The 11,606-nt window shown below is 47.9% G+C and overlaps 1 protein-coding gene across 1 annotated transcript; it reads left to right on the forward strand.

Annotated features, from left to right (window-relative positions):
* Positions 1-1,053: 1,053 nt before the first annotated feature.
* Positions 1,054-10,900, forward strand: LOC133964803 (protein asteroid homolog 1-like). The gene is made up of 7 exons (XM_062399045.1): positions 1,054-1,410; positions 3,042-3,850; positions 4,199-4,543; positions 5,273-5,419; positions 7,953-8,157; positions 8,293-8,437; positions 8,887-10,900. The coding sequence occupies exons 1-7, from the start codon at positions 1,287-1,289 to the stop codon at positions 9,317-9,319; spliced, it is 2,208 nt and encodes a 735-aa protein (XP_062255029.1). The 5' UTR covers positions 1,054-1,286; the 3' UTR covers positions 9,320-10,900.
* The last annotated feature ends 706 nt before the right edge of the window (positions 10,901-11,606 follow it).

Consider the following 11,606-nt stretch of genomic DNA (forward strand, 5'->3'; position numbering starts at 1 on the left):
TCTGAGTGAGAAGGGGGCGTGTCCTCCTGATGTTGTACAGCATGAATCTACAGGACCGTGTTGTTGCAGTAATGCTGGCAGTAAGGGAGAGCTGGCTATCGAGTGTCACACCCAGGTTCCTAGCCTAGATGGGAGAGTCTTTCCCTGGAAGGAGATGTAGTTCAGTCTTATCAAGGTTAATCTTCAGGGTGTTGAGACATCCACTGACAGATGTCAATCAGACAGACAGAGATTCGTGCTGCTTCCTGTGTTTCAGATCGGGGAAAGACAGGATTAGTTGGGTGTCATCAGCATAGCTGTGGTAGGAAAAACCATGTGAGTGACTGACAGAGAGAGTTGGTGTACAGAGAGAAGAGGAGAGGACCCAGGACAGAACCTTGAGGGACCCCGGTAGTGAGGGGACAAGGTTCAGACACAGATCCTCTCCAAGTTACCAGATAGGTTCGGTCATTGAGGAAGGAAGAGAGCAGGGAGAGAGCAGAGCCTGAGACACCCAGAACCTGAAGGGAGGAAGTGAGGATCTGGTGGTTCACTGTGTCAAATGAGAAGAGAGGTCTAGAAGGATGAGGACAGAGGACAGAGGACAGAGAGGATGCTCTAGCAGTGTGAAGCTGCTCAGAGACAAGGAGGACAGTCCCAGTTGAACGACCTTGAAACCAGACTGGTGAGGGTCAAGAAGGTTGTTCTGGTGGAGAGAGGAGGAGAGTTGATTAGAGATCACTCGCTCAGAGCTGTGGAAAGAAAGAGAAGAAGAGAGACAGATCTGGGGGGGGGGGGTCTTCAGGAGAGAGTTAGGGAAACAGCCAGTGGACAGGGGAGTAATGATAAGATGGGTGAGAAAAGGAAGAAGGTGAAGAGTGATAGACTGGATGAGAGGGGGTCAAGGGGGCAGGTGGTCGGGGGGGGGGGGGGGGGGGGCGGAGGTCACCAAGGTAAGAACTTGATTGGGAGACATGGGGGTGAAAGAGGAAAGAGAAGGTGATGAACATGAAGATGATGGAAGTGTAGTTATAGAAGGAAGATTAGAAAATGAGGAAGGTATGTCATCTCTCGTTTGTAACTACAGCGACTTCTTCATTTAATCGTTGTGTCTGCGACAATTAACTCTTGAAACCTGAAACCTGAGTGTGCGTGTGCACGGCCGTGCACGGCCTCAGGGCTGATGATGTCAGGAAAGTGAAACTCAAGGACTCAGGAGCAGGTTCTTCATCACTCTCTCACCGGGATCATCACTCTCTCACCGGGATCATCACTCTCTCACCCGGGATCATCACTCTCTCACCGGGATGGGGGTGCAGGGCCTGACCTCGCTGCTGGACACTGACCGGAGGATCTACCGGGAGCTGGAGCTCCGGAGGAAGCGGCTGCTGGTCGACGGCTCTAACCTGCTGTTCCCACTCTACCTGACAGGTGACTTCAAATCCTCCAACTCTCATCAGAGTCCAGAGTTCACACTGAAGTAACGTGTTCTGAGAAAACTGTCTGCGTCACATTACATTATTATGATTATTATTTTGATTATGATTATTATTATATAATGTTTCTCGTGAGCATGAGGTTTTCACTCAAAGGAGAACTTGTTTGTTATTGTAGCCACACACACAGACACACACAGACACACACACACACATCACTGTAAATGGACATGTTGAGTCAAAGTGGTGCAGCAGGAGTTGTGTTGTTGTGACAGAAGAAACAGTTCTACATGATAAGATTTGAATATTTATCTCTTCTTCATTTCTTCAGTCAAAGAACGTTTCAGTGTGTCCTGGTGGATAAAGCTTCAGATCAGTCCTCTGTGTTTCTTTCCACCAGGTTTGACTTTGTCCTCGTTACTTATTAAACTTCATTAATGTGTCATCATGAGCCGGAGGCGTCTGACTGAACTTTCCTTCTGTTCATTGGTTCATTCTCTGATGATTTAAGTGAAAGACTCAGAACTAGAAAAACAAGGAACGTTCATTAAATCTTTATTATCGAATAAGCAAGTGAACATTTATATTGTTTATCTGAAGGTCATGTGACGCCCCTTTCACCAAACTTGAACTTTTCTCAAGTTGGACTCAAACCAGTTGAAGGTTTTATTCTCCAGTAGAAGATGTGGTTGCTGAGTGGAAACAGATCAATGCATGTGTTATTATATAAGGTTCAATGACGATGGAGTACTAAGGGTCATAACGGAGACTTATCCGTAAAATTACAATTTATTCTTGGACTTATTACTTTTTCTCATAAAATTACAACTTTATTCCCATAAATGTTTTGACCTTGACATTTCAGATTATTTCCCCCTGATTGGCCCAATACTCTGATATTTGCTACGTATGTAACTTTATTTTCATAAATTATTATAGATTTACTTGTATAGATTATGATGAAGGGGTGCCCTTTTCACATGGGCATCTGGACCATCATTAAGTTGCTGAAGACTCCACCCACAGGCCTGATCACTAGCGATGATGAGAAGGCCTAGAGGAGGTAAGAGCCAGGACAAGAACTTCCATCTCAACGTCAGCAACACGAAGGAGCTGATCGTGGACTACATTACATTACATTACATTACATTAAAATACATTACATTACATTTCATTTAGCTGACGCTTTTATCCAAAGCGACTCACAATAAGTGCATCAACCCCGAGGGTACAATCAAGAACAATAAGAATCAAAAATTAAATTTCTTCAAAATATAAAGCAAAACTACAAAGTGCTATAAGTAAGTGACATTTAAGTGATGCTAAATGTAGTTTTTAGCTCTCTCCCTTCCCCCCCACGTATGTCCCTATGCAAAATCCATCTGGATGGGGACACATACACACACACACACACACACACACTGATGGAGTGTGTGTGCCCCTGACTGACTCCTGATTGGTTGAGAGGGTGTAGACCCTTGTTACCAGGGCTCTTGGACCTCAGGCGTTCTGGTCTCAGGTCCCTAACGTTCACACACGAGTCAGATTCTGCTCCTCCCTGGTAAACAAGAAGGATGTGTGTAGACGTCAGTTTGATCTTTGTGTTTCCTTTGGTTGGTGGATCAGGTCTGGACCAGAATCACGGTGGGGATTATGCTGCCTTTGAGGAAGAGATTGAGAAGTTTGTCAGCGCCCTCAGACTCTGTGAGATCGAGCCATACGTGGTGATGGACGGAGGCGCAGACGCCACCAACAACAAGCTTGAGACCATGAAGCAAAGAGCTGAGGACAACATCAGGAAGTGCCACCAGGCAGCAGTGGAGGGCACGGAGCAGGGAGTCCTGCCTCTGTGCAGCAGAATGGTGTTCGTGCAGACGCTGGAGCGGCTCAAGGTCCCGCTGGCCCAGTGCTACGGAGAAGCCGACCAGCAGATCGCCGCGCTAGCCAGCGAGTGGCAGTGCCTGGTGCTTTCCAATGACAGTGACTTCTTCATTTTCAGTCTCCCGGCAGGACTGCTGCCCATCCGTCATTTCCAGTGGAAGTCACTGGAGCTGAGCGGCTCGCGCTGGTACATCCCCTGTAAGAGCTACCACACGTCCCACCTCTGCAGCTCCTTCAACATCGGGTCACAGCTCCTACCCACCTTCGCCGTCTTGGCGAAGGTGGGTAGTATCAGATGGGCTGATTCTGATCCAACAAGGGAGGGGGGACCAAATCGCCTCAGAGGTCTGCTCTCCTGGTTGAGCAGCTTCCTGACGCCTCAGGCGGGGCTGGAGGCAGCGCTGGGGCTGATGGAAAACCTGAGCAGCCAGAGAAAGGAGGAGGTGCTGCAGAACCTGACTCTGGAGATGGAGATGTACCAGCTGCCTCCCAGCTCCCTGGAGAGTTTCTTCATCCATGGGATCACACCAGTGATTCCAGCAGTGGGAGAAGAAGTAATGAAGTCTAAAGTAATGTTAGTGTCTTTACTGAGGTCTGGTCCCAGCAGGAGGTTCAGTGCTGCACTGATCAGACGTTCACTGGACTCAAGGAGCTTAACTGAAAAACATCCAAGTAAAGTGAACGTTTGGTTTTCTTAACGTTGATCTGAGGATCAAACCTCAATCAAGTAATTTAAAAAGACAAAAACATCCAAACTATGAATCGCTCAGAAACACAGAAGCAGCAAACAAACAAACTCCCTCACATTGAAAATATTTTCACAGATTTTACTGCATAAGATAAAAGTTAAAAAGCTTCATAGCATGTTGCACCAGAGTCGAGATGAATGATGGGAAACACATTTACAAGTTGTTAAAAGACAATGTCCTGTCCTCCCTGAGGTGGGGGTTCGTGTCCCGGACTGGATGCGGCGTCCTCTGATGCAGGCCCATCTGTCTGGAGACATCTTGAATGTTCTGCAGCTGCACAGAAAGGGCCTCAGCATGCCGGTCGACCACGGAGACATGCCCAGCGCTGCCCTGACCTCCAGGCCGCTCCGCCAGCTGCTGTACGGGCTGCTGCTGGGCAGAGACACTCGTCTCCTGGTGGAGGAGTGGGACAGAGACGGCCTCAAGCTGGATCCCATCCTGGTTGAACCGGAAGTCACATCAGTCACTCGGCGGCTCGAACTCCGCTCGCTGAACAAGGTGGACATTTCATTCAAACATTCTTTATTTACGACATGTGACTCATTTTCATAGAATTGTCCAAAATGAAGATTTATCTTCACCGGTGCAACCGATGACCGAATGAAACACCGAGTTGGATGAGGGGTGTCCCAATACTCCTGTCCATGTAGTGTTCTACATGTTGTGCAATAATGCTTTAAAAGTGATACCATAGAATGGTGTGCCTTTAGGCGTTCAATAAATTTGGTTATCAAAATAAAATATGAAACATTTGTAGTGAATAGGGGACTTACATAATTCACCCTCGCGCTCAGTATAGGCACACTGTGGTTTACTTAATGTGTCGGCGTCAGTCTCCTACGAGGGCGGTGACGTCGACCCCGGGGCATGCCGGGTGACGTGATCACGTCAGGGTCACCAGTGTGGAAATTGCGATAAAACACAAGAGGCAACTTCCATCAAGTTGGACACAGATTGTGAGGTGGTCATAGTAACCGGCCAAAACAGCTGTGTTTTACAGGGGGTGGAAAAGACACTACCGTGGCAGGTTTGATAGGCAAAGGAGCAGGGGGTGGGTGCAGAACTGGAGGACGCCCGCGTCGAGGGGGCTGGGCCACCTCAACGGGCCTAGCCACATCCAAATGGGCTGGTTTGGGGCGGTCAATAGAGAGTCGCTCCGGTTTGCCTCCCATGTCCATCGTGAAATGTTTGTCCCCCATCTCCAACACGCGAAATGGGCCCTCGTAGGGCCGCCTCCACCTTCGATGGGAGAGGGACTGCGCCGTCCTTAGTGACTCTGTGTCCCAGGAAATCTATGGTGGAGCGACCAAACTGGCACTTGGCAGGGTTTACAATCAGGCCATGTTGGTTGAGCCGCTTGAAAAGTGTTGGGAGGTGCGACATGTGCTGAGATTCGGACGTGCTTGCTACCAGAATGTCGTCCCAATATACAAAAAGGAAAGGCAGGTCACGTAAAACATCCAGTCCATGAGGCGTTGAAAAGCTTGGGCTTCGTTTTTAAGTCCGAACGGCATCCTTAAGAATTCAAGAAGCCCAAACGGCGTAATCACCGCTGTTTTTAGAATGCCTAGTGAGTGCATAGGCACCTGATGATAACCCCGGACGAGGTCTACTTTAGAAATCACCATCCCGGCCAGGTGTGCTGAAAAATCCTGTATGTTCGGGACTGGGTATCGGTCAGGTGTCGTTGCCTCATTAAGTCGCCTGTAGTCGCCACACGGGCGCCAGCCGGCACCAGGTTTGGGGACGATGTGAAGGGGTGACTCCCAGGCGTTCCATGTTGGAAAACTCTGCCTTAGCAACGGCAAGTTTGGTCGGGTCGAGGCGTCGAGCACGGGCATAGACGGGTGGACCCGTAGTGGGCTGAGTGAGTGCTGGAAAACCAGTAACCGTTGGAAGTCATCCGATGTGGACAGCATGCTAGACAGTTGTATGGAGTCAAACCCGCTGAGTGTGCACGTATAAGAACAGAACGTGAGGGCGTCGATCAAACGGTGGTTCTTTACATCCACCAACAGTCCATGCACACACAAAAAATCAGCACCCAAGAGGGGAACGGCGACTTTTGCCGAGACAAAATTCCAGCCAAACCGATGTCCTCCGAAACACAACTCAACGTACCTCAGTCCATACGATCGGATGGGCGTCCCATTAGCCGCTTCCATAGGGGGCCCGTGGCTGTCGGTCATCATATCCAAACGGGAGGCAGGCAGGACGCTCCTCTGTGCCCCTGTGTCGCACAGGAAACGTCGTCCGGAGATGTTGTCCCGGATAAATAGCAGCCTGCCGACGTGGCCGACACTCCCTGTAAAACACAGCCGTTTTGGCCGGTTGCTACGACCACCTCTCCGGTGATATGTTTGTTGTTATGGTGAATTCTGGGGGGAGTTGTGTAGTGAATAGGGGACTTACATAATTCACCCTCGCGCTCAGTATAGGCACACTGTGGTTTACTTAATGTGTCGGCGGAAGTCTCCTACGAGGGCGGTGACGTCGACCCTGGGGCATGCCGGGTGACGTGATGACATCGTGATCCCAATGCATGATGGGAACGTAATGACGTCTGAGACCCCAAGGCATGCTGGGATGTTAAAAGCCATCTTGTTTGTTATTGTTTGGATGGTAATAAACGGAGCACAATCTGTGTGTCCAACTTGATGGAAGTTGCCTCTTGTGTTTTATCGCAATTTCCACACATTAATATTTAAAATATTAATATCAAATCATAACTTTAGTTGGTTAAAGTTCTCTCTGGGCACCCCCTTTCAAACTAAGAGAAAAGAGCCAATTTATAGATTAAGATCTCATTTAGATCTAGTTCAATTAGAAATCTCAATATTTACTATTAAAGATGATATAATGAACAGTGAAGGTTATGGAGTTCTTAACAGTGTAACGGTTGGCAAAAAATTCACTTACGCAGCATTAATGAAAGAACATTTGTGAAAGAAAACATTTATCCTAGAGATAGCAGCCCCCCCCCCCTCCTCTGAAGTTGCTTTACGACCGATAGTGGGGGAAGGTCTAACTAGGTGAACTGATATGTGTGTGTCTGTGTTGGTGCTACATTACACAGAGGATAGACTGAAATGCAAAGAAAAACATGAAGAGCATGACACACAAACCTTACTTTCAAATAACTTAGAACTCAAAATGTCACACACCTATCAAACTCATAGACACCACACAGAATCGAATAAACAGTCTTGCTTAGTCAAGTATAATTATTAAGCCCAGTATGTTACCAGTCCTTAGAGAGGGAGAAGTTCAGTTGCTGTGCAGTTCACAGTTCTGTGAAGTCTTCTGGTTGCTCGTGAGGTTCTCATTCGTGGTTCTGTGGAGCTGTGGGGCTCAGCTCGTTGAATCTGACCTGCAGGACATCGAGTCGCTGCTAGGAGTTTGGAAGAACGTGATTTGAGAGGAGGTTTCCTTGAGAAGATGAGCTGGGAGCTAGACCTTTGCGCTCCTCTCGTAGATTTGGATGTGAAGAGAAGATGCCAGGCTCCCCCCTCGGCGAAGCAGGAGAGGATGGGCCGGCAGCCTTCCTCCGGGGAAGGTGGGTGAAAAAGAGCGAGGAGGGGGAGATCTGTCCTTGTATTGGCCGGTGACCTCACAGGTCATGGGGCCAGAGTGACCAATTGGAGTTGACCCTGGTGGCTTTTTCTCACCTCTGGGTGAAACTGTCCGGAACAAAAGGACCTGCGGCATGCTGGGAGATTGAGTTCCTGGGCTTTTTAGTAGTTCTCCTGAACAAAGGGACCATGCTTGTTTTCAGGCTTTTGACTTCACATACAGTTCGAGGAGGAGGCCTTTAGTTTCACAGGAACGGTCCCACACACAATATCTTTGTTTACGGTCATTGGAAGAAGCGGACTCTACCCCTGTGTTGACTGAATGTCGCCCCCAGGTGGAGCTATCCCAGCGCCTGCAGGTGATTCTCCAGGCCTTGAAGGTGAAGGAGGCGTCTCTGAGAAGCCTGCCGCCTCAGCTGCGCCTCCCGGTGGCCGTCACCTGCTTCTGGCTGCAGAACGCTGAGCCGGCTCCAGACGAGACGCTGCTGAAGTCGCTGCTGCTGGGGCTGAGTGACGGAGACGCCCTGAGACACGCAGCAGGTGGGACAGCTTCAGACCGAAGCCACACCGCTTCTTAACTTCTGATCATTTCCTCAATTACCTGCGTGTGACGTGTGTGTGTGACGTGTGTGTGTGACATGTGATGTGTGTGTGTGTGACGTGTGTGTGTTGCAGTGCTGCAGCCTGAAAATCCACATCAGGAACCGAAGCTGGACCTGGACGTGGCGCACGCCCTCAACCAGTGGCAGATGTGCCTGAAGGACAGCGTCGGGCTGAACCGCCTGCTGAGCTGCCCGCTCCCCGACCAGCACATCGCACGGTGAGACGCTGAGAGACCCCCCCCCCCCCCCCCCATTGTGACTGCATAGAACCACAAGAAAAGAAACGACCTGAGCTTTGATATTTTTCACTTTAACTTGAAACTTTATTATAAGTAACAACAATAAAAAGTAAAGACAAACACACCCAATATACTTATTCAATCATTTACCCTGAGCTGCTTCTGAACGAGATCCGGAAAACAACCAAAGAAAAAGAAAAATGATTCAGGTTCATTCGCATTGAGACCGAGGTCCAAACACACGAAGCAGCCGTCACTGTGGCGCCCCCTGCTGGTCCCTGAGTTTCTGTTCTGAAACCTCAATTTGACATTTAGTGTTTAGAACCCAGATGTAACTATATTTGGAGCAGGTGGGGGGGCACCGATAGCTCCAGGACGTTTTTTAAAGTGCTGAATGAGACTTCACCGTGTTCTTTGTCGTGGTCCAGGTTGTATGAGGGGACGCTGGTCCACCGGCTGGTCCACAGGATGAGGACGATTGGAGGCCTGAGGGACTTTCTGAAGAAGGATCTGTACCAATCCATGCTGTCTGTCGTCCAGCGCTCTCAGGAAGCGTTGAGGAAGACCGAGGAGAGAAGAACGGCTCTGAGGTGGAAGCCTCTGGACAACCTGCAGCAGCTGTCCGTCCAGTATGAAGACCAGCAGGCAGAGATGAAGAGCTTCATCAGAGCACAGGACGATCCGTCTCTGGACTATCTGTCTCCTGACGATCCGTCTCTGGACCATCTGTCTCCTGACGATCCGTCTCTGGACCATGTGCTGATGCTGAAAACTCGATTCAAAACCAAAGAGAGAAACAACCGGTGCAAAAACCCAGAATTGAACCGTAAAGAGGAGTCGAGGGGGGGGGGCCTCCTCTGACGTTATCAACCACGAGTTACCGTCCGACACCAGAGATTAGAAAAAATGGTTTTGTATAAAGCTACAGAAAAACAGGAGAGGCAAAGATCAGGGGTTAAAAACTATCTATAATCTATTACATCCATACAGACGATGAACGACTGCAAATAAAGATGGACGACACAATGCTGCCATCTTGTGGAAACATCAGAAACATGAACACGTGAACAAACATCAGTGAGATAAGAACTACGTGATAGGACAGAAACCATCTACCGTCTACTTTTTGAGTTTGGTTCATGTCCCATCTGGTAACATGGAGAAGGTTATTGACCTGTACTGCAGCCAGCCACCAGGGGGCGGTTGAGAGGATTTGGCTTCAGTTTTGTGAGCCGTCATGTCGTCCATCTTTGTTTACTCGGTCAGTGACGGACGCATGACCCCATGTTTGTGTCCGTCATGTTTTCTGGAGCAACATAAATGATCATGTTACTTTTCTTAAGTCTGCGTCTCCGACGTTCGGACACAAACCAAAACTCCATCCAGCAGTTTAACACTGACAGTGGTGGGAAGCAACTAAAGGCCGGCGCATACTTCTGCGTTTTCAGAAACACGCAAGGACACGCAAGCACAAGAGCCCCTTGCATGTCTTTGCGTGTCCCTTCTTGTGTGCGTCACCCAATTTTTTTTAACTATAGGACAAAGCTACGCAAGCCTCACGCAGCCCGCAAGGCTGTGATTGGTCTGCTAACTACATCCTTTCCGGTGTCACATTTCAGATTTCATGCCGAATTATACCAGCAGAAGCCAAGGAAGTTTTAGAAGAACGAATATGGACCAAATAGACGAGCGTTTGACAGAAGAGATCTGAAAGTATGACCACTTGTTTAACCCGTCATTGACGGAATACAAGGAGCTGCAGATGGCCTGCAGCTCCTGGAAGGAGATCTCGGCTAACATCGGTTTGAAGGTCGACGACGACTGCCACACACAAACGTCTCTAAGGTCGTCTTCGACAAGAAACGTTACTCCACCTAGTGTTCTGGAGGTGAATTGCTTTGCAGCACGCGCAACCCTTGGAGAACCATAAATTAAAACAACTGCGTGAAAAGCTGCAGCCGCAGTTGCAGAACCATGCGCCGGCCTTTAGTACAAATACTTTATTACTGTAAAGAAGTACAAATACTTTGTTACTGTGCTTTAGTAGATTTTTCACGTATGTTTGATCAGCATCTGGGGTTCAAATTTGTCAAATTATACAGTATATATATATTTTGTTTTAATTTTGAAATAACTGCCTGAAGAGAACAAATGTTGGTTGTTTTGTGTCTGTATAGTCTTTAAAAAGTACTTAACATTTTTTATTTTGGTACTTGTACTTTTATTTTGGATACTTGTGTACATTTAAGATGAGCGACTTTTTACCGGACTCACTTTCAGGGTAGATATCTGTACTTTTACTCAAGTATGACTTTCAAGTACTTTATACACCACTCATTAAAAACCTAAGTGATAATAATAAGAGTGTGATTTGATGTTTGTCTTCAGTCGAGTTCTGATCTGGAAACATTTCATTTCTTCTTCCTCTGTTGTTCATCCTGAGCTGAAGCTTCGGTACCAACACGTCTCAGACGTCGTTTCACGTTTCTGTTGTGAAAGGTCTTTGACGAGAGGTTTATGAACCATGAGCAGGTTTTATTCTATTTTTACTGTTTGAATAAAGAGTTTGAAGTGAAGTGTCTGTGAAGGACTGAATGAAAACAAAGTGAGCATCTTTAAAAGAGGAATTTGATTCTCCATGGTAACTTACGCTGAGCATCTGACCTGCTCCAGGTTCAGTTGGAGATAAGAGATCAAACAATCTGAAGCTCCGCCCACTGACCAGCCCTTCCTTTGAACCATGACATCATGTTCTTAGAGGATCTGTGGAGCTGGTGTGGTTCGAGTCTCTGAGGAGGACCAGGGTCTTCAGAGACCCACAAGATCCTCTGAGCTCCTCTGATGAGCTTCTGAAAGATCTAGATTCTCCTCAGAGGATGAACCTCTGTCAGCTGGTGGAGCCCGACAGAACCAGCCTGACCAGTAAAGTGCTCCCGGTCCCACAGACTGCAGCTGCTTCACTCGTTTCCTGTTCACTGGCTGATGCAGAGAAGCTCAATCTACTTTTTACACATTGATAACAAAGTCTTCCTTGAGTTTTTATTATTCTTTATGGTTTTCTACTGGTTTTCTTTTAGTATCTGACTGGTTTTCAAACCTCTGTGTGCACTGATCAGTCGATTCTGGACAAAAGCTACAAAAATAAGAC

This window comes from Platichthys flesus, chromosome 11, assembly GCF_949316205.1.
Source record: "Platichthys flesus chromosome 11, fPlaFle2.1, whole genome shotgun sequence".
Taxonomy (NCBI): domain Eukaryota; kingdom Metazoa; phylum Chordata; class Actinopteri; order Pleuronectiformes; family Pleuronectidae; genus Platichthys; species Platichthys flesus.

Bases quoted from the DNA above. Each gene is read 5' to 3' on its own strand.
- LOC133964803 (XM_062399045.1), top strand. From the start codon at position 1,287: ATGGGGGTGCAGGGCCTGACCTCGCTGCTGGACACTGACCGGAGGATC. The intron at 5,420-7,952 runs GTGCGACATGTG...TGTCGCCCCCAG, and splicing joins CGCTTGAAAAGTGTTGGGAG to GTGGAGCTATCCCAGCGCCT. The intron at 8,438-8,886 runs GTGAGACGCTGA...GTCGTGGTCCAG, and splicing joins CCCGACCAGCACATCGCACG to GTTGTATGAGGGGACGCTGG.